The sequence below is a fragment of the Aotus nancymaae genome, unplaced genomic scaffold (assembly GCF_030222135.1).
Source record: "Aotus nancymaae isolate 86718 unplaced genomic scaffold, 86718_ANA_hifiasm-v0.15.2.pri h1tg000004l, whole genome shotgun sequence".
In the NCBI taxonomy this organism is placed as follows: domain Eukaryota; kingdom Metazoa; phylum Chordata; class Mammalia; order Primates; family Aotidae; genus Aotus; species Aotus nancymaae.
This window is the reverse complement of record NW_026988415.1, coordinates 60771772-60785183: the sequence shown is the minus strand read 5'-3', so window position 1 is coordinate 60785183 and position 13412 is coordinate 60771772. Positions and strand designations below refer to the sequence as shown.

The 13412-nt window shown below is 34.5% G+C and overlaps 1 protein-coding gene across 5 annotated transcripts in view; it reads right to left on the bottom strand.

Annotated features, from left to right (window-relative positions):
• Positions 1-13412, bottom strand: part of RPS6KA6 (ribosomal protein S6 kinase A6) — a 140444-nt gene that overhangs the window by 22870 nt on the left and 104162 nt on the right. For 4 of the 5 annotated variants that reach the window (XM_012470806.2, XM_064362771.1, XM_064362780.1 and 1 more), the window contains one exon: positions 12804-12921. In XM_012470806.2, coding sequence (XP_012326229.2) covers positions 12804-12921 — 118 coding nt within the window. Of the gene's footprint in view, positions 1-6255; positions 6328-12803; positions 12922-13412 lie in introns of all 5 variants that reach the window. The other variant, XM_064362797.1, reaches the window with a different exon arrangement.

Here is a 13412-nt window from a genome sequence, read left to right as displayed (position 1 = left end):
ATAGCTGAATTGATCAGCTGGAAAAAAAGGATATCAGACACTGAAGATCAACTTAATAAAATAAAGTATGAATACAAGATTAGAGACAAAAGAATTAAAAGGAACGAACAAAGCCTTCAAGAAATATGGGACTATGTGAAAAGACCAAACCTATGTTTGACTGGTGTACCTGAAAGTGACAGGGAGAATGGAACCAAGCTGGAAAAAGTTATTCAGGATATTATGGAGGAGAACTTCCCTAAACTAGGAAGACAGACTAACATTCAAATTCAGGAAGTACAGAGAACACTACAAAGATACTCCTTAAGAAGAGCAACCCCAAGACACATAATTGTCAGATTCACCAAGGTTGAAATGAAAGAAAAAAATGATAAGGGCAGCTAGAAAGAAAGGTCAGGATACTCACAAAGAGAAGCTCATTACACTAACAGCAGATCTCTGTGCAGAAACCCTGCAAGCCAGAACACAGTGAAGGCCAATATTCAACATCCTTAAAAAAAAGAATTTTCAACTCAGAATTTCATATCCAGCCAAACTGAGCTTCATAAGCATAGAAGAAATAAAATCCTTTACAGACAAGGAAATCCTGAGAGATTTTGTCACCACCCGGCTTGCCTGACAAGAGCTCCCAAAAGAAGTACTAAACATGGAAAGGAAAAACTGGTATCAATCACAACAAATACATATCAAAGTGTAAAGACCATCAACAGTATGAAAAAACTGTATCAACTAATGGGCAAAATAACCAGTTAGCATCAAAATGACAGCATCAAATTCACACATCACTATATTAACCTTAAATGTAAATGTGCTAAATGCCCTAATTAGAAGACACAGACTGGCAAATTGGATAGTCACGATCCATCAGTGTTGTATTCAGGAGACCCATCTCATATGCAAAGACACACATAGGTTCAAAATAAAGGAATGAGAGAATATTTATAAAGCAAAAGAAAAACAAAATTAAAAAAATAGTAGGGGTTGCAATCTTAGTCTCTGATAAAACAGACTTTCAACCAACAAAGATAAAAAAAGACAAAGAAGATGATTACATAATGGTAAAGGGATCAATGCAACAAGAAGAGCTAACTATCCTAAATATATATGCACCCAATACAGGAGCACTCAGATTCATACAGGAAATCCTTAGAAACTTATAAAGAGACTTGGACTCCCACACAATAATAGTGGGATACTTTAACACCCAACTGTCAATATTAGATCAATGAGACAGAAAACTAACAAAGATATTCAGGACTTGACCTCAGCTGTGGACCAAGCGGACCAAATTGAAATCTACAGAACTCTAAACCCCAAAATCTACAGAATATACATTCTTCTCAGCACCACATTGCACTTATTTTAAAATTGACCACATAATTAGTAGTAAGACACTCCTCAGCAAATGCAAAAGAACAGAAATCATAACAGTCTCTCAGACCACAGTGCAATCAAATTAGAACTTAGGATTAAGAAACTCACTCCAAACAGCACAACTACATGAAAACTGAACAATCTGCTACTGAATGACTAATGGGTAAGTAATGAAATGAAGGCAGAAATAAATAAGTTGTTTGAAACTAATGAGAACAAAGACACAATGTATCAGAATATATGGGACACAGCTAAAGCAGGGTTAGAAAAAAATTTACAGCACTAAATGCCCACAGGAGAAAGCAGGAAACATGTAAAATCGACACCCTAACGTCACAATTAAAAGAACTAGAGAAGCAAGAGCAAACAAATTCAAAAGCTAGCAGAAGACAAGAAATAACTAAGATAAGAGCAGAATTGAAGGAGACAGAGACACAAAAAAACCCTTCAAAGAAATCAATAACCCAGGAGCTGTAATTTTGAAAATATTAACAAAATAGATAGACCGCTAGCCAGACTATTAAAGAGAAAAAATAGAGAAGAATCAAATAGAGACAATAAAAACAATAAAGGGAAGATCACCACTGATTTCACAGAAATACAAACTACCACCAGAGAATACTATAAACACCTCTTGCAAATAAACTAGAAAATCTAGAAGAAATGGATAAATTTCTGAAAACATACTCTCCCAAGACTAAACCAGAAAGAAATTGAATCCCTGAATAGATCAATAAAAAGTTCTGAAATTGAGGCAGTAATTAATAGCCTACCAACCAAAAAAAGTCCAGGACAAGATGAATTCACAGCCAAATTCTACTGGAAGTACAAAGAGGAGGTGGTGCCATTACTTCTGAAAGTATTCCAAAAACAGAAAAAGTGGGACTCCTCCCTAACTCATTTTATGAGGCCAGCATCATCCTGATACCAAAACCTGGCAGAGACACAAGAAAAAAAGGATATGTCAGGCCAATATCCCTGATGAATATCAATGCAAAAATCCTCAATAAAATACTGGCAAACCAAATTCAGCAGCACATCAAAAAGCTTATTCACCAGAATTAAGTCAGCTTCACCCCTGGGATGCAAGATTGGTTTAACATACACAGATCAATAAATGTAATCCATTACATAAACAGAACCAATGACAAAAGCCACATGATTATCTCAATAGATACAGAAAAGGCCTTGGATAAAATTCAACACCACTTCACACTAAAAAGTCTCAATAAACCAGGTATTGATGGAAGATGTCTCAAAATAGTAAGAGCTATTTATGACAAACCCATAGCAAATATCCTACTGAATGGGAAAAAGCTGGAAGCATTCCCTTTGAATACCAGCACAAGACAAAGATTTCTTTTCTCACCACTCCTATTCAACACAGTATTGGAAATTCTGTCCAGGGCAACTAAGCAAGAGAAAAAATAAATAAATAAATAAATAAAGGGTATTCAAACAGAAAGAGAGGAAGACAAATTGTCTCTGTTCACATGTGACATAATTTTATATTTAGAAAACCCCATCGTCTCAGCCTAAAAGCTTAAGCTGATGAGCAATTTCATCAAAGTCTCAGGATACATAATCAATGTACAAAAATCACAAACATTCCTATACACCAGTAACAGACAGAGAGCCAAATAATGAGTAATCTCTCATTCACAATTGCTACAAAAAGAATAAAATACCCAGAAATAAAACTTGCAAGGGACGTGAAGGACCTTTCCAAGGAGAACTACAAACCACTGCTCAAGGAAATAAGAGAGGATAGACAAACAAATGGAAAAACAATCCATGCTCATGGATAAGAAAGATCGGTATTGTGCAAATGGCCATACTGCCCAAAGCAATTTACAGATTACATGCTATCCCCATCAAGCTATCATTTACTTTATTCCCAGAATTAGAAAAAAACTACTTTAAATTTCACATGGAACCAAAAATAGCACATATAGCCAAGACGATCCTAAGCAAAAAGAACAAAACTGGAGGCATCATGCTACCAGACTTCAAACTATACTACAAGGCTACAGTAACCAAAACAGCATGGTACTGGTACCAAAAAAGAGATATAGACCAATGGAATGGAACAGAGGCCTCAGAAATAATGCCACACATATACAACTATCTGATTTTTGACAAACCTGACAAAAACAAGCAATGGGGAAATAATTCCCTATTTAATAAATGGTGTTGGGAAAACTGGCTAGCCATATGCAGCAAACTGAAACTGGATCCCTTCCTCACACTTTATACAAAAATTAACTCAAAATGGTTAAAGACTTAAATGTAAGACCTAAAACCATGAAAACCCTAGAAGAAAACCTAGGCAATACCATTCATGACATAGGCATGGGCAAAGACTCCATGACTAAAACACCAAAAGCAATGGGAACAAAAGACACAATTGACAAATGGGATCTAATTAAACTAAAGAACTTCTGCACAGCAAAAGAAACTATCATCAGAGTGAACCGGCAATCTGCAGAATGGGAGAAAATTTTTCCAATTTATCTATCTGACAAAGGGCTAATATTAAGAAACTACAAGAAACTTTAACAAATTTACAATAAAAAAAAACCATCAAAAAGTGGGTGAAGGATATGAACACACACTTCTCAAAAGAAGACATTTATGCAGCCAACAAATATATTTTAAAAAGCTTATCACTGGTCACTAGAGAAATGCAAATGGAAACGACAATGAGAAACCATCTCATGCCAGTTAGAGTGGCAATCATCAAAAAGTCAGGAAACAACAGATGCTGAAGAGGATGTGGAGAAACAGGAATACTTTTACACTGTTGGGGAGTGTAAATTAGTTCAACCATTGTAGAAGACAGTGTGGCAATTCCTCAAGTATGTAAAGCCAGAAATATCATTTGACCCAGCAACCCTATTACTGAGTATATACCCAAAGGATCATAAATAATTCTACCACAAAGACAAATGGACACGTATGTTTATTGCAGCACTGTTCACAATAGCAAACACTTGGAACCAACCAAAATGCCCATCAATGATAGACTGAATAAAGAAAAAGTGACACATATACACTATGGAATACTATGTAGCCATAAAAAAAGGATGAGTTCATGTCCTTTGCAGGGACATGGATGAAGCTGGAAACATCATTCTCAGCAAACTCAGAAAACCAAACTCTGTATGTTCTCACTCATAAGTGGGAGTTGAACAATGAGAACACACGGACACAGGGAAGGGAACATCACATACCAGTGTCTTTTGGGGGTTGGGGTGCTAGAGGAGGGATAGTATTAGGGGAAATATCTAATGTAGATGACAGTTTGATGGGTGCAGCAAACCACCATGGCATGTGTATAGCTATGTAACAAACCTGCATGTTCTGCACAGATATCCCAGAGCTTAATGTATAATAATTAAAAATAGAGAGTTAATTATAGGGGGTCCTCAAAAAAAATCCTCCCTTCTCATTAAACCTTATCTGACCTTTTCTACTTATTTGCCTGGATTCTGAGGCATTCTTGAAAAGTACAGTTAGTGATAGATGTGAGAGAATGAAGAAGAATTTTATGAGATGGGTCTCTTCAAATATTAACACATACTGCTATCTCTTAATTTTACTCCTAGTGCTCTCTATTGCTAATGAGAAGGAGAAAAAGTAACATTTGATTGTCTGTCCGACTGCTTTTATACATTTTTAATATCACTTAACACTGAACACTTACTATGTATCACACATATAGTCTATTTTTATACACATACATGTTTATATAACATATAAGCTGTTTAATCTTTCTAACAACACTGAAGTATGTACTATACTATCTTCACTTTACAGAAGTGGAAACCGAGGTACAAAGGGCATAATCAAAATTCCCAAGGTGACACAGCTTACATGACTCATAAGGAACAGAGCCAGGCTAAATATCTCGGCAGTCTGACTCCTGAGTCATGGTCTTAAGTGCTAAACTGTATCAGCTCTCATTCTTCCCCCATTAAAATCAAATATGATGCCTGAACTTTATATAATTATTACTTTCTTTTTAAAGTAATAACTATCACACAGACACAGCAAGTGCTCCATGTTTGTAGACTTAAATCAGCATCCTTGGAAAACATAAAAATCACTGTTCCCAAAAAAAAACTAGTTTTCCATGATGAAGTATAAAACGTTACATTTTATTATATATCCACTAAATGAATTTAAGTTCAGTTAATGCTAGGATGGTCATAAAATTGGTCATTCAATTAGGGACACTTAAGAGCAAAAGGCATAAACCAGGACTGTCCCAGGCAAACTGTGATACAAGGTTAATTTTGTTAAAGCAAAAGGGATATAATTATTCTTGGAGTAAAATTCAGCTAAGTTATTTATGACTAAGGTATATTTAAAAATATTCTACAGGTACATTAACTTACAAGATGGTCAATTTATATTTGGAAACAAAGACGGATTAACAAAAGCAAAGTGGATTCTTCTGATGTGTAGCTCAAAATGAAAATGTAGTAAATATGGCCCTATCATAAATACAAAACAAAATTTTATAATCACTGTTTCCTAAGAAAATTGTTAACAGAATGTTGATTAGCTCAAACATATTACTAAAAATATGCTGAAGTCATCAAATGACTTCATAGCAAAAGTATCAACATTTTGCTACTTTCTTGAATGGAACCTAAAGTAGTTTTAATAGTACGGCTGGGCGCAGTGGCACACACCTGTAATCCCAACACTTTGGGAGGCCAAGGCTGGTGGATCACCTGAGGTCAGGAGTCTACAACCAGCCTGACTAACATGGTGAAACCCGTCTTTGTTAAATACAAAAAAATTAGCCAGACATATTGGTGCATCCCTGTATCCGAGCTACTTGGGAGGTTGAGACAGGAGAATGGCTCAAACCTGGAAGATGGAGGTTGCAGCGAGGTGAGATCAGACCATTGCATTCCAGCCTGGGCATGAGTGAAACACCATCTCAAAAAAAATAGTAAATAATACATTTATTTTTAACATCCCTCAATATTATGTAACAAGCTCTCCTTCACAGAGTGAAAAGCAGAAGATGAATGAGAATTGAAAGAGAAGTGCCATTATATTAAGTATTAAATAATATTCACTGAATTTTCTTGGTAACTAAGAGAAAAATGAACTCACATTTTATAAAAATTTGTCACTTTCATATGAAGAATTTTTCATTTTTTTGATACAGATGTTAGTGCTAGCCAGTTAAAAAAGAAATATCCTGAGCTATGACAAAAATGATCACTTACATATAATTGGTTAGACATTTAGTTAGATGACCTAATTGGAAGAAAACCATTATTACCAAAAATTATTAATTTAATCTATCCTGGACTTCAATTTTTTTAAAGCTGTTCCATTTCTTGACTTTATTTCTGTTCTGTTGATCTATTTTTGTTTTTCTTCAAATTTTAAGTTCTGGGGTACATGTGCATGATGTGGAGTTTTGTTACATAGGTAAACATCTGCCATGGTGGTTTGCTGCACAGATTAACCTATCACCTAGGTTTTAAGCCCAGCATGCATTAGCTATTTATTCTGAGGCTCTCCCTCCCTGATCTCCTCAACAGGTCCCAGTGTATGTTGTTCCCTGACATGTTTCCATGTATTCTTATTGTTCAGCTCCCTTTAAAGTAAGAACACATAGTGTCTGGTTTTCTGTTTGTGTGTTAGTTTGCTAAAAATAATGGCTTCCAGCTACATCCATGTCCCTGAAAAGAACATCCTTTTTATGGCTGCATAATATTCCATGGTATTTATGCACTACATTTTCTTTATCCAGTCCATCATTGACGGGCATGTGGAATGATTCCATGACTTTGCTATTATGAATAGTGCTGCAATGAACATATGCATGCATGTATCTTTATAAGAGAATTATTTACATTCCCTTAGGTATATACCCAGTAATGGGATTGCTGGGTCAAATGGTATTTCTGGTTCTAGGTCTTTGAGGAATCACCGCACTGTCTTCCGCAATGGCTGAACTAATTTACATTCCAACAAACAATGTAAAAGTGTTCCTATTTCTGCACAGCCTTGCCAGCAATTGTTGTTTCTTGACTTTTTAATAATCGCCATTCTAACTGGTGTGAGATGGTATCTCATTGTGGTTTTGATTTGGATTTCTCTAATAATCGGTGATGTTGAGCTTTTTTTCCTATATTTCTGGCTATATAAATATCTTCTTTTGAGAAGTGTCTGTTCTCGTCATTTGCCCACTTTTTAATGTTTTTTGTCTGGTAAATTTAAATTCCTTGTAGACTGTAAATACTAGACATTTGTGAGATGGATAGATTGAAAAAATTGTCTCCCATTCTGTAGTCTCTCTATTCACTCTGATGATAGTTTCTTTTGTTGTACAGAAGCGTTTTAGTTTAATTATACCCCATTTCTTATTATTTTGCTTTTGTTGCAATTGTTTTTGGTGTTTCTGTCATGAAATATTTGCCCGTTTCTATGTCGCAAATGGTATTGCCTAGATTTTCTTATAGGGTGTTTGTAGTTTTGGGTTTAACATTTAAGTATTTAATCAATCTAGAGTTAATTTTTGTATAAGGTGTAAGGAAGGGGTCCAGTTTCAATTTTCTGCATATGGTTAGCCAGTTCCCCAGCACCATTTATTAAATAGGGAATCCTTTCTCTATTGCTTGTTTTTGTTAGGTTTGTCAAAGATCAGATAGTTGTAGATGTGCAGTCTTATTTCTGAGTTCTCTATTCTGTTCCATCGGTCTATGGGTCCGTTTTTGTACAACTACCATGATGTTTTGGTTACTGTACCTTTGTAGTACAGTTTGAAGTCGAGTAGTGTGATGCCTCCAGTTTTGTTCTTTTTGCTTACGACTTTCTTAGATATTTGGGCTCTTTTTTGGTTCCATATAAATTTTTTAAATAGTTCTTCCAATTCTGTGAAGAATGTCAATGGTAGTTTAATGAGAATACCCTCGAATCTATAAATTACTTTGGTCAGTATGGCCATTTTCATGATATTGATTTTTCCTATCAATGAGCATGGAATGTTTTTCCATTTGTTTGTGTCCTCTCTAAATTCCTTGTGCAGTGGGTTGTAGTTCTCCTTGAAGTGTTCCTTCACTTCCCTTATTAGCTGTATTCCTAGGTATTTTATTCTTTTTGTAACAATTGTGAATGGGAGTTCACTTATGATTAGTCTCTCTGCATGCCTGTTGTTGGGGTATAGAAATGCCAGCGATTTTTGCAAATTGATTTTGTATCCTGAGATTTGCTGAAGTTGTTTATCAGCTTAAGAAGCTTTTGGGCTGAGATTATGGGGTTTTCTACATATAGGATCAAGTCATCTGCAAAGAAAGAAAATTTGACTTCTTCTCTTCCTATTTAGCACCATTTATTTAGTTCTCTTGCCTGACTGCTCTGGCCAGAACTTCCAATAATATGCTGAATAAGAGTAGTTAGAGAGAGCATCTTTGTCTTGTGTTTATTTTCAAGTGGAATACTTCCAGCTTTTTTCCATTCAGTATGATATTGGCTGTAGGTTTCACATAGTATTCTCTTATTATTTTGTGGCATGCTCTTTCAGTATCCAGCTTATTGAGAGTTTTTAACATGAAGGGATGTTGAATTTTACCAAATACCTTTTCTGCATCTATTGAGATTATCATGTGGTTTTTGTCTTTAATTCTGTTTATGTGATGAATCACATTTATTGATTTGCATATAGGGATGAAACCAACTTGATTGTGGTCGATAAGCTTTTTGATATGCTGGTGAATTGAGTTTACCAGTTTTTACTGAGGGATTTTTTTGTTGATGTTTACCAGGGATACTAAACTGAAGTTATTCGTTGTTATTATCTCTCTCCCAGGTTTTGGTATCAGGATGAATCTAGCCTCATAAAATGAGATAGGGAGGAATCCCTCCTTTTCAATTTTATGGAATAGTTTCAGTAGAAATGGCACCAGCTCTTCCTTGTACTTCTGGTAGAATTCAGTTGTGAATCCATCTGGTCCTGGGCTTGTTTTTGGTTGGTAGGCTATTACTGCCTCAATTTCAGAACTCATTACTGGTCTATTAGGGAATCAGTTTCTTCCTGGTTGTCATGGGATGGTGTATGTTCCAGGAATTTATCCATTTTTCTAGATATTCTAGTTTATGTGCACAGAGGTATTTATAGTATTCTCTGATGATTGTTTTTTTCTGTGGGGTCAGTGGTGATGTCCCCCTTATCATTTCTGATTGTGTCTATTGTCTATTTGATTCTTTTCTTTTCCATCTAGCTAGTGGTTTATTTATTTTATTTTCAAAAAATCAGCCCCTGGTTTTGTTGAGGGTTTCATGTCTCTATATCCTTTAGTTCAGCTCTGATTTGGTTATTTCATGTATTCTCCTAGCTTTGCGTTTGCTCTTGGTTCTCTAGTTCTTTCTGTTGTGATGTTAGGTTGTTAATTTGAGCTCTTTCTAGCCTTTTGATGTGGACATTTAGTACTATAAATTTCCCTCAACACTGTTTTAGCTGAGTCTCAGAGATTCCAGTACATTGTCTCTTTGTTCTCATTAGTTTCAAAGAACTTCTTGATTTCTGCCTTAATTTCATCACTTATCCTGGAGTCATTCAAGAGCAGTTTGTTCAATTTCCATGTAGTGTTGTGGTTTCAAGTGAATTTCTTAATCTTGAGTCCTAATTTGATTGTGTTGTGGTCTGAGGACTGTTTATTATGATTTCAGGTTTTGTTTTTTTGTTTTTCTTTTTCTTTTCTTTTTTTCTTGCATTTCCTGAGGAGTGCTTACTTCCAATTGTTAGATCAATTTTAAAGTAAAGGCAACCTGGCAATAAAAAGAATGCATATTCTGTTGTTTTTTGGAGAAGAGTTCCAAAGATACCTATCAGGTCTGCTTGATACAGAGCTGAGTTCAAGTCCTAAATATTTCTGTTAACTGCCTGATAATCTGTATAATATGTCACAGGGGTATTAAAATCTCCCACTATTATTGTGTGGGAGTCTAAGTCTTTTTGTAGGTCTCTAATAACTTGCTTTACGACTCTGCATGCTTCTGTATTGGGTGCATATATATTTAGGATAGTTAGCTCTCCTTGTTGAATTAAACCCTTTATCAATTTCGTAATGCCCTTCTTTGCCTTTTATCTTTGTTTTTGGTTTCTGGTTTTGTTTTGTTACGTGTATTTGTCAGAAACTAGGATTGCAACCCTTGATTTTTTCTGTTTTCTATTTTCCTCCATCCTTTTGAGTCTACGTGTGTCTTTGCAGATGAGATGGGTCTTTTAAAGCCCGCATGCCAATGGGTCTTGACTATCCAGCTTGCCATTCTGTGTCTTAGTTGAGGAATTTATTCTATTTACATTTAAGGTTAATATTGTTATGTGTAAATCTGATCTTGTCATTATGATGCTAATTGGTTATTTGGCATATTGTTTATGTGGTTGATTCATAGTGTAACTGGTCTTTGTATTTAAATGTGTTTTTGTAGTGGCTGGTACCGGTTTTTCCTTTCCATATTTAGTGCTTCCTTCAGGAGCTCTTGCAAGGAAGGCCTGGTGGTGATGAATTCCTTTACTCATTTGAAAGAGACCTTATTTCTCATTTGCTTGTGAAATTCTGGGTTGGAAATTCTTTTTTTTAAGAATGTTAAATATTAGGGCTCAAGCTCTTTGGGCTTGTAGGGTTTCCATGGAGAGGTCCTCTGTTAGTCTGATGAGTTTTCTTTTGTAGGTGACATGGCCTTTTCTCTCTGGGTACCCTTAACATTTTATCTTTCATTTCAACCTCAGAGAATCAGATATGTGGCTTGTGGTTGATCTTCTAGTGGAGTATATTACGTGGGTTCTCTGGATCTACTAAATTTGAATGTTAGTCTTTCTTGCTAGGATGGACAAATTCTACTGGATAATATCCTGAAGTGTGTTTTCCAGTTTGGTTCATTCTCCTCATCTCAATTCATTCTCCCCATCTCTTTCTGGTACCCCAATCAGTTGGAGACTTTGTATTTCTGGTTCTAGATCCTTGAGGAATCACCACACTGTTTTTTACAATGGTTGAACTAGTTTACATTCCCATCAACAGTTTAAAAGCATTCCTATTTCTCCACAGCCTCACCAGCATCTGTTGTTTCTTCTACTTTTCCTCTACTGTGCTTCCCTTACTATTTTGTATGTACTTTATTAGAGCACTTATCACATTCTGCCTGGTCATATATTCACTTGGGTATATTTTTGTTCTTCACACTTAGGGAGCCTTAAATATCATATTTATTTTTGCATTTCCTGTATCATCTAGCATAATGTTCCTTCTACTATACCACAAAGCATATTCGTACTAAGGTTAAGATCCCCACACAATCCCTTGTCTGTTTTTCTAATGTTTAAAGTTAATGACAAATCCCCAGTTTAGTTATTCTGACAATGATCAGGATGCTGGACTTACTTTGCAATGCATTCTACAAACTGGTACAAATTGGCTAGTACTCTTGAGATAATTAGCACATATTAACTATAAGCAATTACTTTTGTCATAAAATGTGTTCTATTTCAAATTGTAGTGTAAAAACTTTAGGGACCTATAAGCCACATGGTGACAAGTGTTGAGTTTTCATTTTAAAACTTAAAATTTAAAAATGTTAAATGTAAGAAATGAGTTTTCAAGCCTGGATCAACTATTTTTTTCCCAAAATAAATAAGGCCAATTATGCTGAAACATCACTAATACAGCAGCTACTAGACACGTGGCTGTTAAGTACATGAAATGTGGGTAGTTCATATTCACATGGCTTTAAGTATAAAATACACACTACATTTTGAAGACTTAATATGAAAAAATATAGAATATCTAATATTTTTATATTGATTAGTTGTTGAAGTAATATTTTGGATATATCAGATTAAATAACATATATTATTAAATTTAATTTTACTTAAAAACATTTTAATGTGGCTACTAGAAATTTTAAAATATGTATTTGCATTGCATAATATTTCTATTAGACCATTCTAAGCCATCAGTAATTAATATCCAGGTGCTATATATACATAGTACATTCATTTTCTAAGAATAAGTTAGCATTATAAAAATTGCCTACATAATCAAGTCAATTTATGTGCTAAAGGAAAATGATATAAACATATATGGTAAATCTAGAAATAAACTTTAATTAGTTTTAAATATATACTGCTCCCCAAATTTAAATTTTTGGTTTTGGTTAATACAGGAACTATACCCCGCACACACATAAATTGATCAGAAAGAAGGGTGGCCCAGAAACATGACAAAATCAAAAGTTATCTTTTGTACTTTGTTCAATTCACTCATAGATGTGTTAAATAAAAACAAAAGTTACACATGACACCATTAGATACTCTGCAAATAAACCCTCAGCTATAACTTAAGGATTTTAGCAATTTAATATGAATGCAACAAAACAAAACATACTATAATTTATACCTTTGCTCCGTCTGAAATATTGTCCCAGTTTCCACCACTCAAAGAGAACTTTCCATTGCCTATACGCAGCAATATCTCTTCAGGAGTATCATTGGGGCCATTAGCAAATGGAGTGTAGCTATTGATAAAATAGATTTTAATAGACACTACAGGCTAACATATTCAATAATGAAAGAGATACAAATATTTACTACATGCAGATATTTACTTCAGCAAGTAAGACTATCATCTCACATTTTCTTTTACTGTTAATGTCAGATTTTATATTTCAAAGCATATATTTAACCCTAATAAATTCTTTAATAAAACAGAGAATCATGCCTACGTCAATAGTTTTTCGTCTTTGATCAGCTAATCAATGTAAAATAAAATAAAGGTGGCTTTTCATATAAAGCTTCAGTCTTAAAACTAGATAACACTAAAAAATACATGTTTTCTATTATTCCAGGCACAGGTTAGCAAACAAATACACCTGGTATGAAGAAAATGTTAATTTCATATATTCATAATGCATTTATTGCCTTGTTTTGATTTATTCATTAACATTTCATCATTAGTATCAGTGGAAATGTTTATCAATACATTTATTAATATTTATGAAAACTTTGT